At 38.4% G+C, this 12,605-nt stretch overlaps 1 protein-coding gene across 3 annotated transcripts in view; it reads left to right on the forward strand.

The window, feature by feature from the left end:
- The window catches only part of ST7 (suppression of tumorigenicity 7), a 142,833-nt gene that overhangs the window by 67,989 nt on the left and 62,239 nt on the right, over window positions 1–12,605 (forward strand). For all 3 annotated transcript variants that reach the window (XM_027660608.1, XM_027660624.1, XM_027660615.1), the window contains exon 2: window positions 10,078–10,160. In XM_027660608.1, coding sequence (XP_027516409.1) covers window positions 10,078–10,160 — 83 coding nt within the window. The remainder of the gene's footprint in view (window positions 1–10,077; window positions 10,161–12,605) is intronic.

Below are 12,605 nucleotides of genomic sequence, written 5' to 3' on the forward strand. Positions count from 1 at the left end.
TATTTTCAGCCAAGTCAGCCATAGTTGATGTTTGAAATTAAAACCATCAAATATTCAGTAAGAAAAATAGTGGGGTCTTACAATGCCTTTTCTTGTGGGATTGCATCAAAGGCTAAACCAAATAACATCATTAATGTTAATGAGGTAGACTAAGTGGTGTAATTTGTCTTCTCATGAAACAAAGCAAACTTTAAAACCATGGACAGTCTGGTTTTGTCCAGCAGACACACAGGACTTCTGGAGGAAATCCCCCTGGAGAGAGACTCACTGCCAGTGGAGGACAGGAGGACCACCCTAGCCACAAGGTGATGATGTTTTACAGGGCTAACTTCATGCAATAAGTTTACAAGGCTGTGTGAGAGGGGTGCTCCCTCAGCCTCTGCTGTGTCATTTGCTGTGAGTTTGGTTGGAAATTCTTTCTCTGAAGTTCGGTCTACTGAAAATCTTTATTATACAAAATTATCCCCTGAAGTTTGCCTCCTCATCAGTTAGGTCCGGAATGCAGATTGCAGTTCTGTCTGCAGTTACTGCAGAGCCTTTTCCATTTTACTATGTTTTGGGTATCCCAAGAGGCTGGTAGACAGTGGAAATTATACAACACTTGTCAAACCTGTTCCTGTGCTTTCTTAGAAATACCCCAAAATGGAGGGAAAGCGATAAAAATTTTCTACTTGCCTTGTCTTCTTTTTCATTTGGTACAATTACTGTGTGAGTCACTCAGTGTTAAGAATACTTTGAAGGGGAAAGTTGATTATTTGATACATAGCAATAATGAATCACACTTGATGGAAAAATAATTTTCTCCTTCTTTTTGTGCCACATTACCTAGACCATCAGTTATTGAGGGAAAAAAAAAATCCCTGCCTCATACAGAAATTTATCATAGGTAGAAATTTCTCATGGGAGAAAAATGGCACGAACACCCTATTGATTTTGTAAGTAGGAAGCACAGATGAGTTTTCAAGGGCAGGATAATGATATCAGCTATTTAGATCTCCAGAGAATTTTCATGAGTTTGCTGGCTCTAATTATGAAAGTGTTTTCCAGTCACCTCTATTCCAAAAAGCATCTTGCAATTTTTTCTATGCAAAGAGATCAGCATCTTAAGAAACTCTCAAAATAGATGTACTGTATAGAGTCAGGCTATCCAGGTTAGGACAGAAATGTCTGGAATAGAATATTTCTCTAGAAAAAATAAAGTTTTAGTCAATATGCAAATTTCAGCCATATTTTCTGATTTTTTTTCATTGCTGAGACAATTTTTTTGGACGCACAGTTCATGGTGCTCCTCATCTTTATATGTCTGGGAATGCAACACACAAGCAAGGATGGAAAGTGTAGCACTGCTCATATGTGTAGGTTTAGCGCTCCTATCAAATCCTGCCTGGAACAAAAGGAGGCACATAAAGGAGGCTGCAGGGCAGCCGAAGGTGCTTTGTTCATGTGTCTTTTTTTGTCTTAGCATGGGAATAGTTCCTCTGAGAGAGGTTCCTGGATAATGGGAACCCATGGGATATTTTTTCTTTTGTGGAATGTCCGTAGTTTGTGGTGAAAACTCTTTGCATGATTTGTCTCTCTAGAGTAGATTAGCCTTTGTTATCTGTGGCATTGGAATTAATCACTGTGGCAGACTTTTAGTTTAGGGTATTCTTTGGACAGCTAATGAACCAACATCTAAAAGATTTAATGGAGCAGTTACCTCCCTGAATGTTGCAGGAAAGAAGAGGGAAATACGTACCCTTTTTATTGAGAGAGCTATACTGATCTGGTACTTTGAACAAAAGCCTTTAATTTCCTTAAATGACTGCAGATAATGAGGTTTAGTAATTGGCTTTTGTTTTAATACAGCTTTGAAAGGCTAAACCACATAAACCTGTGTAATACCTTGGAATAATCGACAGTTAAAGTAACAGGTAGGTTTGACTTCACAAACAGTGCTTGTCCAAACTGGATAAAGATCTATCAGTTCAGTTACATGAATGATTAGTTGAAGTTAAGAGTAATTTTAAAATAGGAATTTCTTTGAACACTTTGGAGTGCAGAGTTGAAAATAGGGTCTTTTGTTGCAGTGTTTAGGTAGTTTTTTTCAATGAAATACATTACTGTTGATTTTCAGTAGAGCCCAATTGCTGTGGGCCTTAAATTGAAGACCTAGAAGTCTTAAAAGCATCTAACTGATAAACTATATAAGAACTGTACTCCTTCTTTCTTACATGTGTTTATGTAAGAGAAGGTAGAAAATGTCTGTGCATGGTAGTACTCTGCCTGAGAGACCATAATGCGTCCTCATTTGGCTGTTGGATCGCATCAGGATTTCCTTTGCTTTGGTGTTAGAGAAACAGGTCATACACACACATGCTGGTAGTGTGTGTGATTAAAGGAAAACACAAGCTAACCATGAAGATTCCAGTATCTGGACTGGTTCTGCCTACAAAGACATCTAGTGTTTCAGAGTGAAGGAAATCCCCCATCACAAATCTGAGAGCACTTCCCCATGCAGTGCAACACTGAGATAAAAATTAAGGCAAGGACTCGTATGATTCCTGAAACTTTAAAATCTGCAGGGGAGACATGTATAATAACAGCGTTTCGAATCAATTTGCAAGCAACCTGATTTTAGAAGAATTGAGCTTGAAACTATTGCAAGACAATTTGACTGACAACCAAGCAACAACATGATTTTACACATTCACATCTCTAAAAATCCAAGTATTAATATTGCTCATCCTTCATACCTCGTTCTTATTTGGCCCAGTCCCTCCTTTCCATTAATATTAATTATTATTAATACCATGAGTCTGCTTTTAGCATTAGGAATGCTGTGATGGTCATAAAGAAATGCACTGTAGTTCAGTCCCTGATAACTAAAGGCTGTAAGGGCCCAGGCAGTGCTTTTTCCCTTTTTTCTTCAAATGGAAATGCTGTGGGGTTTTTGTTGTTTTGAGGGGTTTTTGGTGGGGGGAGAGCAGGGTTTAAACAGGCTTTTTGCTGCCAACATACTAGCAAATCTTGGTGTTCCTGCAGGGTGCTCTGCAATTAACAGGAGCTGTGTAATTAACTCATGTCACCACTGCATTATGAAAGCAAGCGCAAATGCCCTGTCCCTTGGAAGGGGCAACTATGTGACAGCAAATTTGCATTATAATAGCTGCTTGCATTGGGGAAATTTCATCATTTTTGGCCATACTTTTACGCTCCCCAAATCCACAAGGTACGGAGTTCATAATCTCAGACAAATGGAATAGCAAAATACTGTGCTTGAGTCTAGCTATACTAAGTTGGTATTTTTAGTATTTAAATTTTTAGTATTTAAATTCCCAAGACAGAATGTTTTTCTTGGGGTGGATATAATGTGTCCTCTGCCTGTATGTCCAGCCTGTCTGTTCCTGAGGCACAGTGTAGCAGTTAACCTTAGCAGGACATTCTGGGAAAATATAGCTGGGAATGGCAGTCTTTAGTAGCATCTTTTGTTAAGGGCTTCAGTTTGTGAGAGAAGGCTTTGGGATGTGTATTTGATACCAAGGAATAGCTTGGGAACAGTATCTCTTCCTAAATGACCAAAGCTGTTAGTGTTGGCAGTCTTATTTCTCCCAGTGAAAAGGTACTTCTGAAATGCAAACCATCTTTTGCTGAAGTAAAAATAGACATTATTTACATTCATGCTGCATGTGTCATTTCTTGTGTCTTTTCTACTTTTGCTGTTCTTGTCTCTATTGTCTTTCTACATGTGTTAAATTTTATTGCCGTTGCATTTTTTAATTTTCTTTTAACTCATCTCTGTATTTTAGTAGTCTGTCTCTAGGCTGTTTTTCTTTTCTTTTTACTCCTCCAAGTCACAACAGGGTCTTAAGTGTTTGTTTCTTACAGATCTGGTTTCCTTGATGCACCTGTATGCCCTTCTGCCCTCATCTCTGTGATGGTTCTTGTCTCTTATCAGTTACGTTTCCCTGTATACTGTTCTCAGCAATCTAAAGATCTAACAGGCTGAATGGTTCATGCACTCTGAAGGACACAGTATATTCATCTAAATTCCAAAAGCCCCAGAACCTTCACAGACTATTTCCTGCTAGGACTGAGCCAGAGTTTTGATGGATCCAGTAACGTTTGGATATCATAACATGAATATAGACTTGGTGTTGAAAAGCAGGCCAGCACAGATCATTGTGTCACTTTGGCCTTCAGCTATTTAGTGCATTGGCATATTGGGGAGAATGATTAAATTGAATTTGTTTGCAATCCTCAGGCAGGATTGTTTGGGAAAAGATGGACTGAATTTGGTAAGATTTGTTTCCATTTCCTCTGCTGGAACACTGTGGGACCCTGGGTCAAAAAGTGGAGAGAATGTTATCACTGTCATCTTCAAACTTCTTTATTTTTCAGTTATAAGTAAGTTAAAAGTTTTTGACATGGAACTGGTACTATATTTACTACCTTGAGTTCTTTCTTCTCTTTAGGCTGTGCTTTGTGGCTGAAAGCCTCTCCCATCATACTGTTTTTCTTCAGATCAGACTATCCCTACTCATTCTCCCGTTTTATTGTGTTATTCTGTTGAAAGAGAAAACCTGCATTTAAGGTGTGGCAACATGGAGGAGAGAGTGTGGTGGTCTGCAGTTCAGAGAGTTTTATTTTACTAATTGAAGATATTTATAAGGGCAGAACTTTGATTATGTGCAACTGTGTAGTTAATCAGAATTAATTAATATCTGAAGTAACAGGTAGGTTCTGGCACATCACCCTGTTCTCTCACCTGGGCTCTGATCCAGCAGTCACTGAGAGCAACAGGCTGCTGGCCATTAGGACAGGCTCCAGGTATCTGAATGTGACCCTCATTCAGCCTCATGCCTTTAGGACAGGACTAGTAGTTGAAGAGAGTGAGTGAGCATCTGGATTTCCTTGTGCACAGCACAAGACAGCAGCTGTTTCTGCCTGAATGGCCATGGGCTTGTTTACAAGTGAGAAATTTTTTCAAGTTTTCATACAGATCTAGACAAAAGACCTTACAGAAAGAAGCTGCATAGCATCTGCAACAAGTGAAATGGAAAATCTCTCTGCAACTATTTTGAACTTACTTCTTCTTTGGGAATTTCTTTAAGAAGTCTGAAGAAGTTAAAAAAAATCTTGGTAGCTTCCCCAGGAAAACGTGGTAATTGGTAAAATTTGTTTTGTTTTTTTTGAGCAATACTCTATGCTAGCTTTAAATGTAGTAGGGTTTGTATTTATATTGAGCTGGAGACCATTATAGTATATAATGCATAATTCAGCCTGACCCTAGTCTGTTTTCCTAGTAGTATATTGTTGACACTCTTACAAGGGAGGAGTTGAGAGTTCAGAAAGGTTACGTACAAACAGTTCTATTAAAGTCAAGAGTATGCAGCGCTTTTTACTCAGAGGGAAAGTCTATACATTTATTAAAAGAAGTTTATTGAACTGTATTTTGCACTCTTTGCTGACACTTTGGTAGAAGAGTTCTTCATTGCTGCAACAACTTTGAACTGGGGAGCTTCATTAATCCAAGCTGAGGCTCCTGCGAAATAAGCCAATCATTGCCATATCTTCTGTACCATGTTTGAACAGCAGCTTGAATGGATGGTTGCAGTGAAAAGAAATTGAATTGCTGTGTCAAAGGTCTCCAACGAGAGGTTTCTTAGCTTGTTGCCTGTCTAAAGGATTTGGGGCTCTTGGCACTGGTGCTAAAAGAATTTGCATCGTTCTGCATATCAAGCAAATACTATGGAGGGTGGAGAAGAAAGTGCAGCGGAATTTCTTAGTGACACAGATATTATAGTCATGATAACTTAAGGACTGGAAATGCATTAGAAAGGCTTTGTGACTGTAAGCTTTTTTAAGTTTTAATGGTAATTTGTTCTTATAAAAGTAACTACTGTACCCAGAAACCTTGTTTCACTTTGGCACAAAGATATTGGCACAAAAAGAGCTGTGCCTTCACGTTTATTTCAGTTTATTTGAATTGTTCATGTTTGATCTTTAATTCTGGGTCTGCAATGCATCTTTTTATTTATGTTTATAATTTAATTTATATATTATTTATTTATATATTTATATGTATTTATTTATACAAAATGATTGATATATGTATAATTTTGCCGGTATTTTGAGATAACATTCTGTTCAGGATACTTTTCCTCTTAGAAGTGCCATAAATTATGCAGTCCTGTTTTTGCTTGATCTGTTTGTGTATATGATTTATGTAACATTGCTGTTAAATTTTTATTTGCACCTCACTGTGCACTTATATGGCCTCACATTCAGAAGTAGGTAATGAGACTGTCATTTTTAGTAGACCTACATGTGGGAGTAGTAGGTAGTTTGCAGTGCTCCCTCCCCTAGTGACTTTGTAATGTAATTAACTGATACAGCAGATGATTCTTTGAGCAGTTTAACCCAAGTATTTCTCTCCTGTATAGTTCCTCACAAGCTTGAAATCTGTGTGCCTCAAGACCTTGAAGAAATTTATAAAGCAACTTAGTGTTTTATCACCTTGAGTGATACATTTTATGTGATTCAAGGATTTTGTTACTTGAAAAATACCTGGATTTTCCTCTTTCGTTTATTCCCATGTTCAGAATGAATCACAAGCATTGGCAATGAATAACATACATAACAGGAATGAAATGGCATCAGCTTTCAAGAACACTTCAATCACCTCTTTTTATTAGTCTCAGCTAGGAATATTAGATATGACTTGCGTGCTTTTTTAGCTTGTCTGCCACGTAAATTTGTCTTTGTGAGTATGCACAGTTAACAATGAAATAACAGTCCTTCTCTAGATATTATACAATAAGATGGAATGATTTACCAGGGTAACTTAGGCACTTTTGGAAATGTAAATAGTGCCTTATTCTGGATGACTCAAGTATGTCTAAAATGAAAGCAAGAAAGAGAGGGGAAGAAAGAGAGGGGTGGGTATTTGGGAGGCTCTTATAAGTTGACATGCTTGGCTTGTCAACCTTTCGCTGGTGATTCTACTTGGCTTCTTTACTATGCAGTCATCTGCTGTTGTCTTCAGCTCTCTCAGAAATCTCTCTCTGCTCCTTAATCCTGCTACTTCATAAAATGGAAATAAAGAAGAAAAATACTGCTATCCAAATTTAGGCAGATGGACAAGTAGCATTATCTAATGGCTCTAGTTTACTGCAACACACTGCAGGAACCCTGTTTCTACTACAGAATGGAGACATGGAATATGATAGCAATTTATCCAGTGTCAAAATGCTGACTGTAAAGAAATACTCTCTTTTGGATAATGATATATATATCACATAACTCAAAAGTGTATTGATTTTTACGTTTGGGATTAATTAGTATGAGAACTAGACTTTTATGTAGTTTCCACTGAAACAATGATTGAATTCTCATTGACTTCAGAATAAAAATAGTCTGACCACAGATGCTTAGTTTTACTGTTTTGGAGATATGTTTCTTATTAGAAAGTGTTTGCTTTTGTTAATAACATGGAGACAAAGGAACTGGGAGGGTAGTTAATAATTGGCCAAAGGTAATATTTTTCACAATGAAATAGAAGATTCTTATATTTAATGAGAGGGGAAAAGAATGGCAAAAGGATTAGAGAGATACAGTACAGATAAACAGCTCTGGTAGTTGAATGCACCTGTATCAAATCTACTGAGTTATTCCAGTTAGCTGGGAGTCTGGCTCATACAATCTAAAAGCATCCAGCATCATATCTATTCACCTTGCAAGTCCCTGTGACTAAGCTGCAAAAGTGAAGAATTGCAGCAGCCTATAGTAAAGAGGATAAAGGAGCACCAGTATATGTGCAGGGAAAGAAGGAAGCAGTAACACTGGTGGAAATGGCAGATAAATAAAATCCAATCTCCATACACATCTGAGGGTTTGTCTATAAATCAATATACATTGCTTGTAAAAAAGAGGTGAAAAGCTAACAGCATTTCCTATGAGCCTCATTCATTCTACACCACTGATGAGCTCCATAGAGCTAATTTGTTGAGAGGGCTCTTCTAAATGGGGATGTACTTCCCAAAGTGAAATTTTATGGATGGCAGTCAGTAATAATATTTAAAGCAAATAGATTATATCCTTGTTCAGTGGATATGCTCATGTAGAATCTTCACAGATGACTTAGATGGCTCACAACTTTGGAAATCAAATTACCTCCAGGGCAGTGGGAAAATTTTTCCAGTTTAATAAGAAGAATTCCAGTATTCCATAAGCTGTGAAGTTATGATAGGAGTGGAAGAGAAAGCTCCTCTGTAAAGTCTCCTGCTGCCTGGCTTTTCATGTTATTATTGGCACCACAGCAGCACTGTGCTAAAAGGCAGGACATGGGCATCTATATCCCATCACAGCATATTCTCTCTCAGGAATATCCTGACCTAAGCAGAGGAAGTAATTTTACTGGCAGTCTGAAATTTCCCCAGTGACATAGTCTGAGTATGTCTCTGGCTTATGTTTGCATTCCAGAATGAGGAATGTTTCTTCTAAAGGACTCATGGTAGTTGGTAGAAGCCAAAGCTATTTCAGGCTCTCCATTCCTCTTCCTTCTTAGCAGGTGGTGGGGCTGGAGAAAGCAGACCAGTATTTCAAAGTCAGCTTGTATTAGACAAGGAAGGAATGAATGAAGGAAGGGAGGGAGGGAGGAAGGGAGGGAGGAAGAGAGGGGGGATGGGAAGGAAAAGGATTGAGCCAGGGTAGCTGTGTTGCACACAGCAACATTGAGGATGTTATGCTGATTTACATTAGCTGAGAATCTGACATCCAACTAATTTGTGAAAGAAAATGTATGATATAATTAAAAGCCGCAGATTACTTTTCTATATCAGCTTGGTGCTTAATGTCACTCCAGTGAAGTAGAAAAGGACAGTTCCATTTTAACACTTTATGGCTTTTTCAAGGAAAGAAACCATAGAAAATAAGGAAACAAAACCCAAACAAAGCAGCTGAATTGCAGGGCTTCAATCTCTTTTAGTGATGCATTTCTGGAAAATAATTTTCTGGTTTACTGGTCATGGAAAATTACTCATATGTTTGATGATTTGTATTCTGCTCTTGTTGTCTTCTCATCATTTTTTGGTTCCATATTATTTAATTTCTGTAAGTGTCATTTCTAAATGGAACAGAATGAACTATGGGTCTCCCACGTACATACCCATGTCTTTTATCAACATTTTTTAATGCCTGTTTGGTAGTCTGCTGCCAGCCTTTTAAATTTCCCTACTAACAGTTGTCAGTTCCCTCTTCATTCCTGGATGCAGATACATATACAGATATGGATATATGTGTATACATTGTATGAGAAGTACTTTGGCACTGGTTAAGGATGAGACCAGTAGGGGTTTTTTACAGAAGATATTCTCACCCTTCATGTAGTTCAATATGGAATATTTTCTTATGGAAGATGGAAGTGATGGGAAGTGAGAGTTTTCTTTAAACATCTAGAATTTAGTGGAAGAACTCCAGTTCTCTATCTAGTAGCTTCAGTAGAGTGATCCAAAACCTAGAAAAACATTTTATTCTCTTAAGGCCATAGGAATTTTCTGTGGGGTCTGAGCATGTATACCTGTTGATTTTCTCACCAGCTTCCAAGACTGAATATGACTAGAAAAGCCCTTTGGGTTTCCAGAAGTCCATACAGATGAAATTGCCATTTCTTGCAGGTTATCTGACTTCGCTTCTGCCCTGCATTTCCGATAATCTGGACAGCTGTCATGATTTTCACCCATTATTAACAGAAAGCCAGATAGGTCATTGGAGTAGCAGAGGCATATAATAAAATGTCTTCCCATATACCATGGGGAATCCTAAACTCTGAGTCAGTGGGGCAGTGACTGGAATAGCGAAGTCCCAAACTTGTATGCAACTGTTTTCCAATGCCTTGTGATTGACTCTGTCGTGAAAACAAAATCTTGCATGTGGCAGTCTAATGCTCTGCTCTATTGCATGGTAGGCAGATGGAACAGGATATTGTTTTATTATCTTTTTTATCAGAGTTAAGGTAATAACTTACCTGAAGTGGCAAAGCATGTGGAGAACATTTCCTGCTCTTGTACTCATGGTTTCATCTCTTTTCTTTTTCAGTGAGTATGTTTTTGAACACATTAACCCCCAAGTTCTACGTTGCCCTGACAGGCACATCCTCATTAATCTCGGGACTTATTTTGGTAAGTACTAGATGTATTAATATCACTTTACAGTTTGATTTAGATATCCAGAATGGTATTTTGGGCTTTATGAAAATTAATAGGTGTCTTTGTTTTTTCCTTAAACTTATACTTCTGCAGCACATAAAATTTGTTTTTATTTGTACTTCTTTTTCCGTGGGAACAAAAAGGAAAGAGAGGAGAAAATATTTCAGATCTGTGTCTTTGAAGAAAAAAAAGTCTTGAAGAACAATGTTACCCACTAACAACCCTATAGTAATTCATAACAAGTATTTGCACATTAAGTGCTTCTCTCGACAAGTACTACAGAAATGAAAAAGGCCAGTAAAAGGAAGAGGAGGAGAGGTACCAACTATTTCAGCTTAGCATGGTCCTTTTAGAAAGTTACAGCAGGACTTATTAGAGAAACACCAGTTCTGGTGCCATGATTCCAAGGGATAATTATTTCAGTTCTTCACTTCTTAGAATCTTTCCCAGTACATATCTGCCTATTTGCTTAAAGGTCTATAGAATATTTTTAAACCCCCTTTCTCCCATATTTAATCCCTGAGGGCTTCTTTTGTGCAAATTGATGCAGTGGAGTGAATCATAATAGTATTACAGTACAAAGCAGGAGTGGAGTATTTGCACTGAATTTTATTAAATGTCTTTATAGAAACAAATGGAAATAAAAAATCTAAGAATCCACATGGTGTGCATTGGCTATTATGCTTATACTAGGCTGTTCTTGTTTCCTCACTGCCAAGAGCTGGCTTACTACTTACACAGATGAATAGTATAGCACAGAACAGAACAGAATAGAATGGTCATCTAGTCCAGCTGCCTGACCACTTCAGGGCTGACCAAAAGTTAAAGCATGTTATTGAGGACATTCCGCAAAAGCCTCTTAGACACTGACATGCTTGGGGCATCCACCACCTCTTTAGGAAGCCTGTTCCAGTGTTTGACCACCCTCTCTTAAAGAAATTCTTCCTGATGTCCAGTCTGATCCTGCCCTGTCACAGCTTTGAACTATTCCCATGTGACCTGTCTCTGAATACCTGGGAGAAGAAATCAGCCCCTCCCTTTCCACTTCCCCTCCTCAGGGAAAGGTTGTCTTTGTTTGTCTTGTTTGTTCAATCAGTCTTAGATCTTTTGTCTTATAAACAAGTTGTACACTTTTAAAATCTGCTGGATAGAAGCTGCAGACCCTCTGTCACCACACCAAACTAGGAATTAAATTGAGGGACCAATGAGACCATGCGAAAGTTACTGTAGTGATAAGTGAAAAGAGGAAAGAGGGAGACGTGGCTAGGGGCTAGTTCACATCACCTCAGATCTCCTGATCTCAGAGAAACCTGAAAGCAACTAGAATCCTAACTAAACATTGTCATTTTGGTGTGGGAAATACACACCTCTCACTTCCTGTAGCTGATGTAGACAAATAGCATCTTTGACTACTTAATGCCTGTGAGACTCTCATCACTTAGATGATTTCTGCACTGCTGCTGTGCCTTGCTCTGGGTTTCCTCATAGCAGAAGGCAATTACCTAATGTCTGCACCTTGGGCATTCATCATTCTTATATGGATTGAGCCCCAAAGCACAGGACAGAACTCCAGAGGGACCAACAGAACTTTCAGAATACTAGCAGCAGCCAGACCTGTAAGACTTGGATTCAGTTCAGCACAACTCATTCAAAATGCCTGGAGGGAAAATACTGAATGCTACATTCAGTACTGTCACTCAGAAAGAAGATGATGCTGGGCCCCACCACCAAGATGAGAAGGAATGAGAGAAATAACATGGGTTTCACAGCACAATTCCTTATTTGTTGCTAGAGAGCAAAGACAGTAGGAGGAGGTGGCGAGACAAAGACAGTTTGTGCCCTATTGAATTACCTCACAGAATCAAACAGGAATAAAACCCTGAAGAGAGACTAATTTATCTGGAGCTAAATTCTGTGTATATCATGATTGCAAATCTAGGAACATTTTTTTTATACTGTAGTCGTGAAGGCAGTTTCTGAGGACTTAGCTCAGAAGTAGATGACTTGTGAGCAAGAAATTTCTAATTTTGATGGAGAAGACAAGAAGAAAGTGGCAAGGAGTCTTAAAGACACTTATATGAAGAAGGGGCAAAAGGGCACCAATAGAAGCCTTTCAAGAAGAGATCAGACTGAGTGAGCCTTAATCAAAAGAAATCACTTGGTGTTGCATGAGAAACTCCATTATGAACAAGTTGAAGGAACAGTAAGTTGATGGAGGTGTAGACACAGACTGAACAAGGACTGAAAGTCTTCTTTTGTGTATCTTCCCTATTGCTATCAGTTGTTGTCTGCTTTTCACATGCCACCATCCGAAGTGTGAAAAAGATGTGTAGGCCAGGCAGGTAACAGTCAGGAACCCCAGACTGTAGGGACCACTGTCAGTGCTGAGAGAAATATGTTGTTTGTAAACTTCATAAT

The sequence above is a fragment of the Corapipo altera genome, unplaced genomic scaffold (assembly GCF_003945725.1).
Source record: "Corapipo altera isolate COAL_440 unplaced genomic scaffold, ASM394572v1 1, whole genome shotgun sequence".
Taxonomy (NCBI): Eukaryota; Metazoa; Chordata; class Aves; order Passeriformes; family Pipridae; genus Corapipo; species Corapipo altera.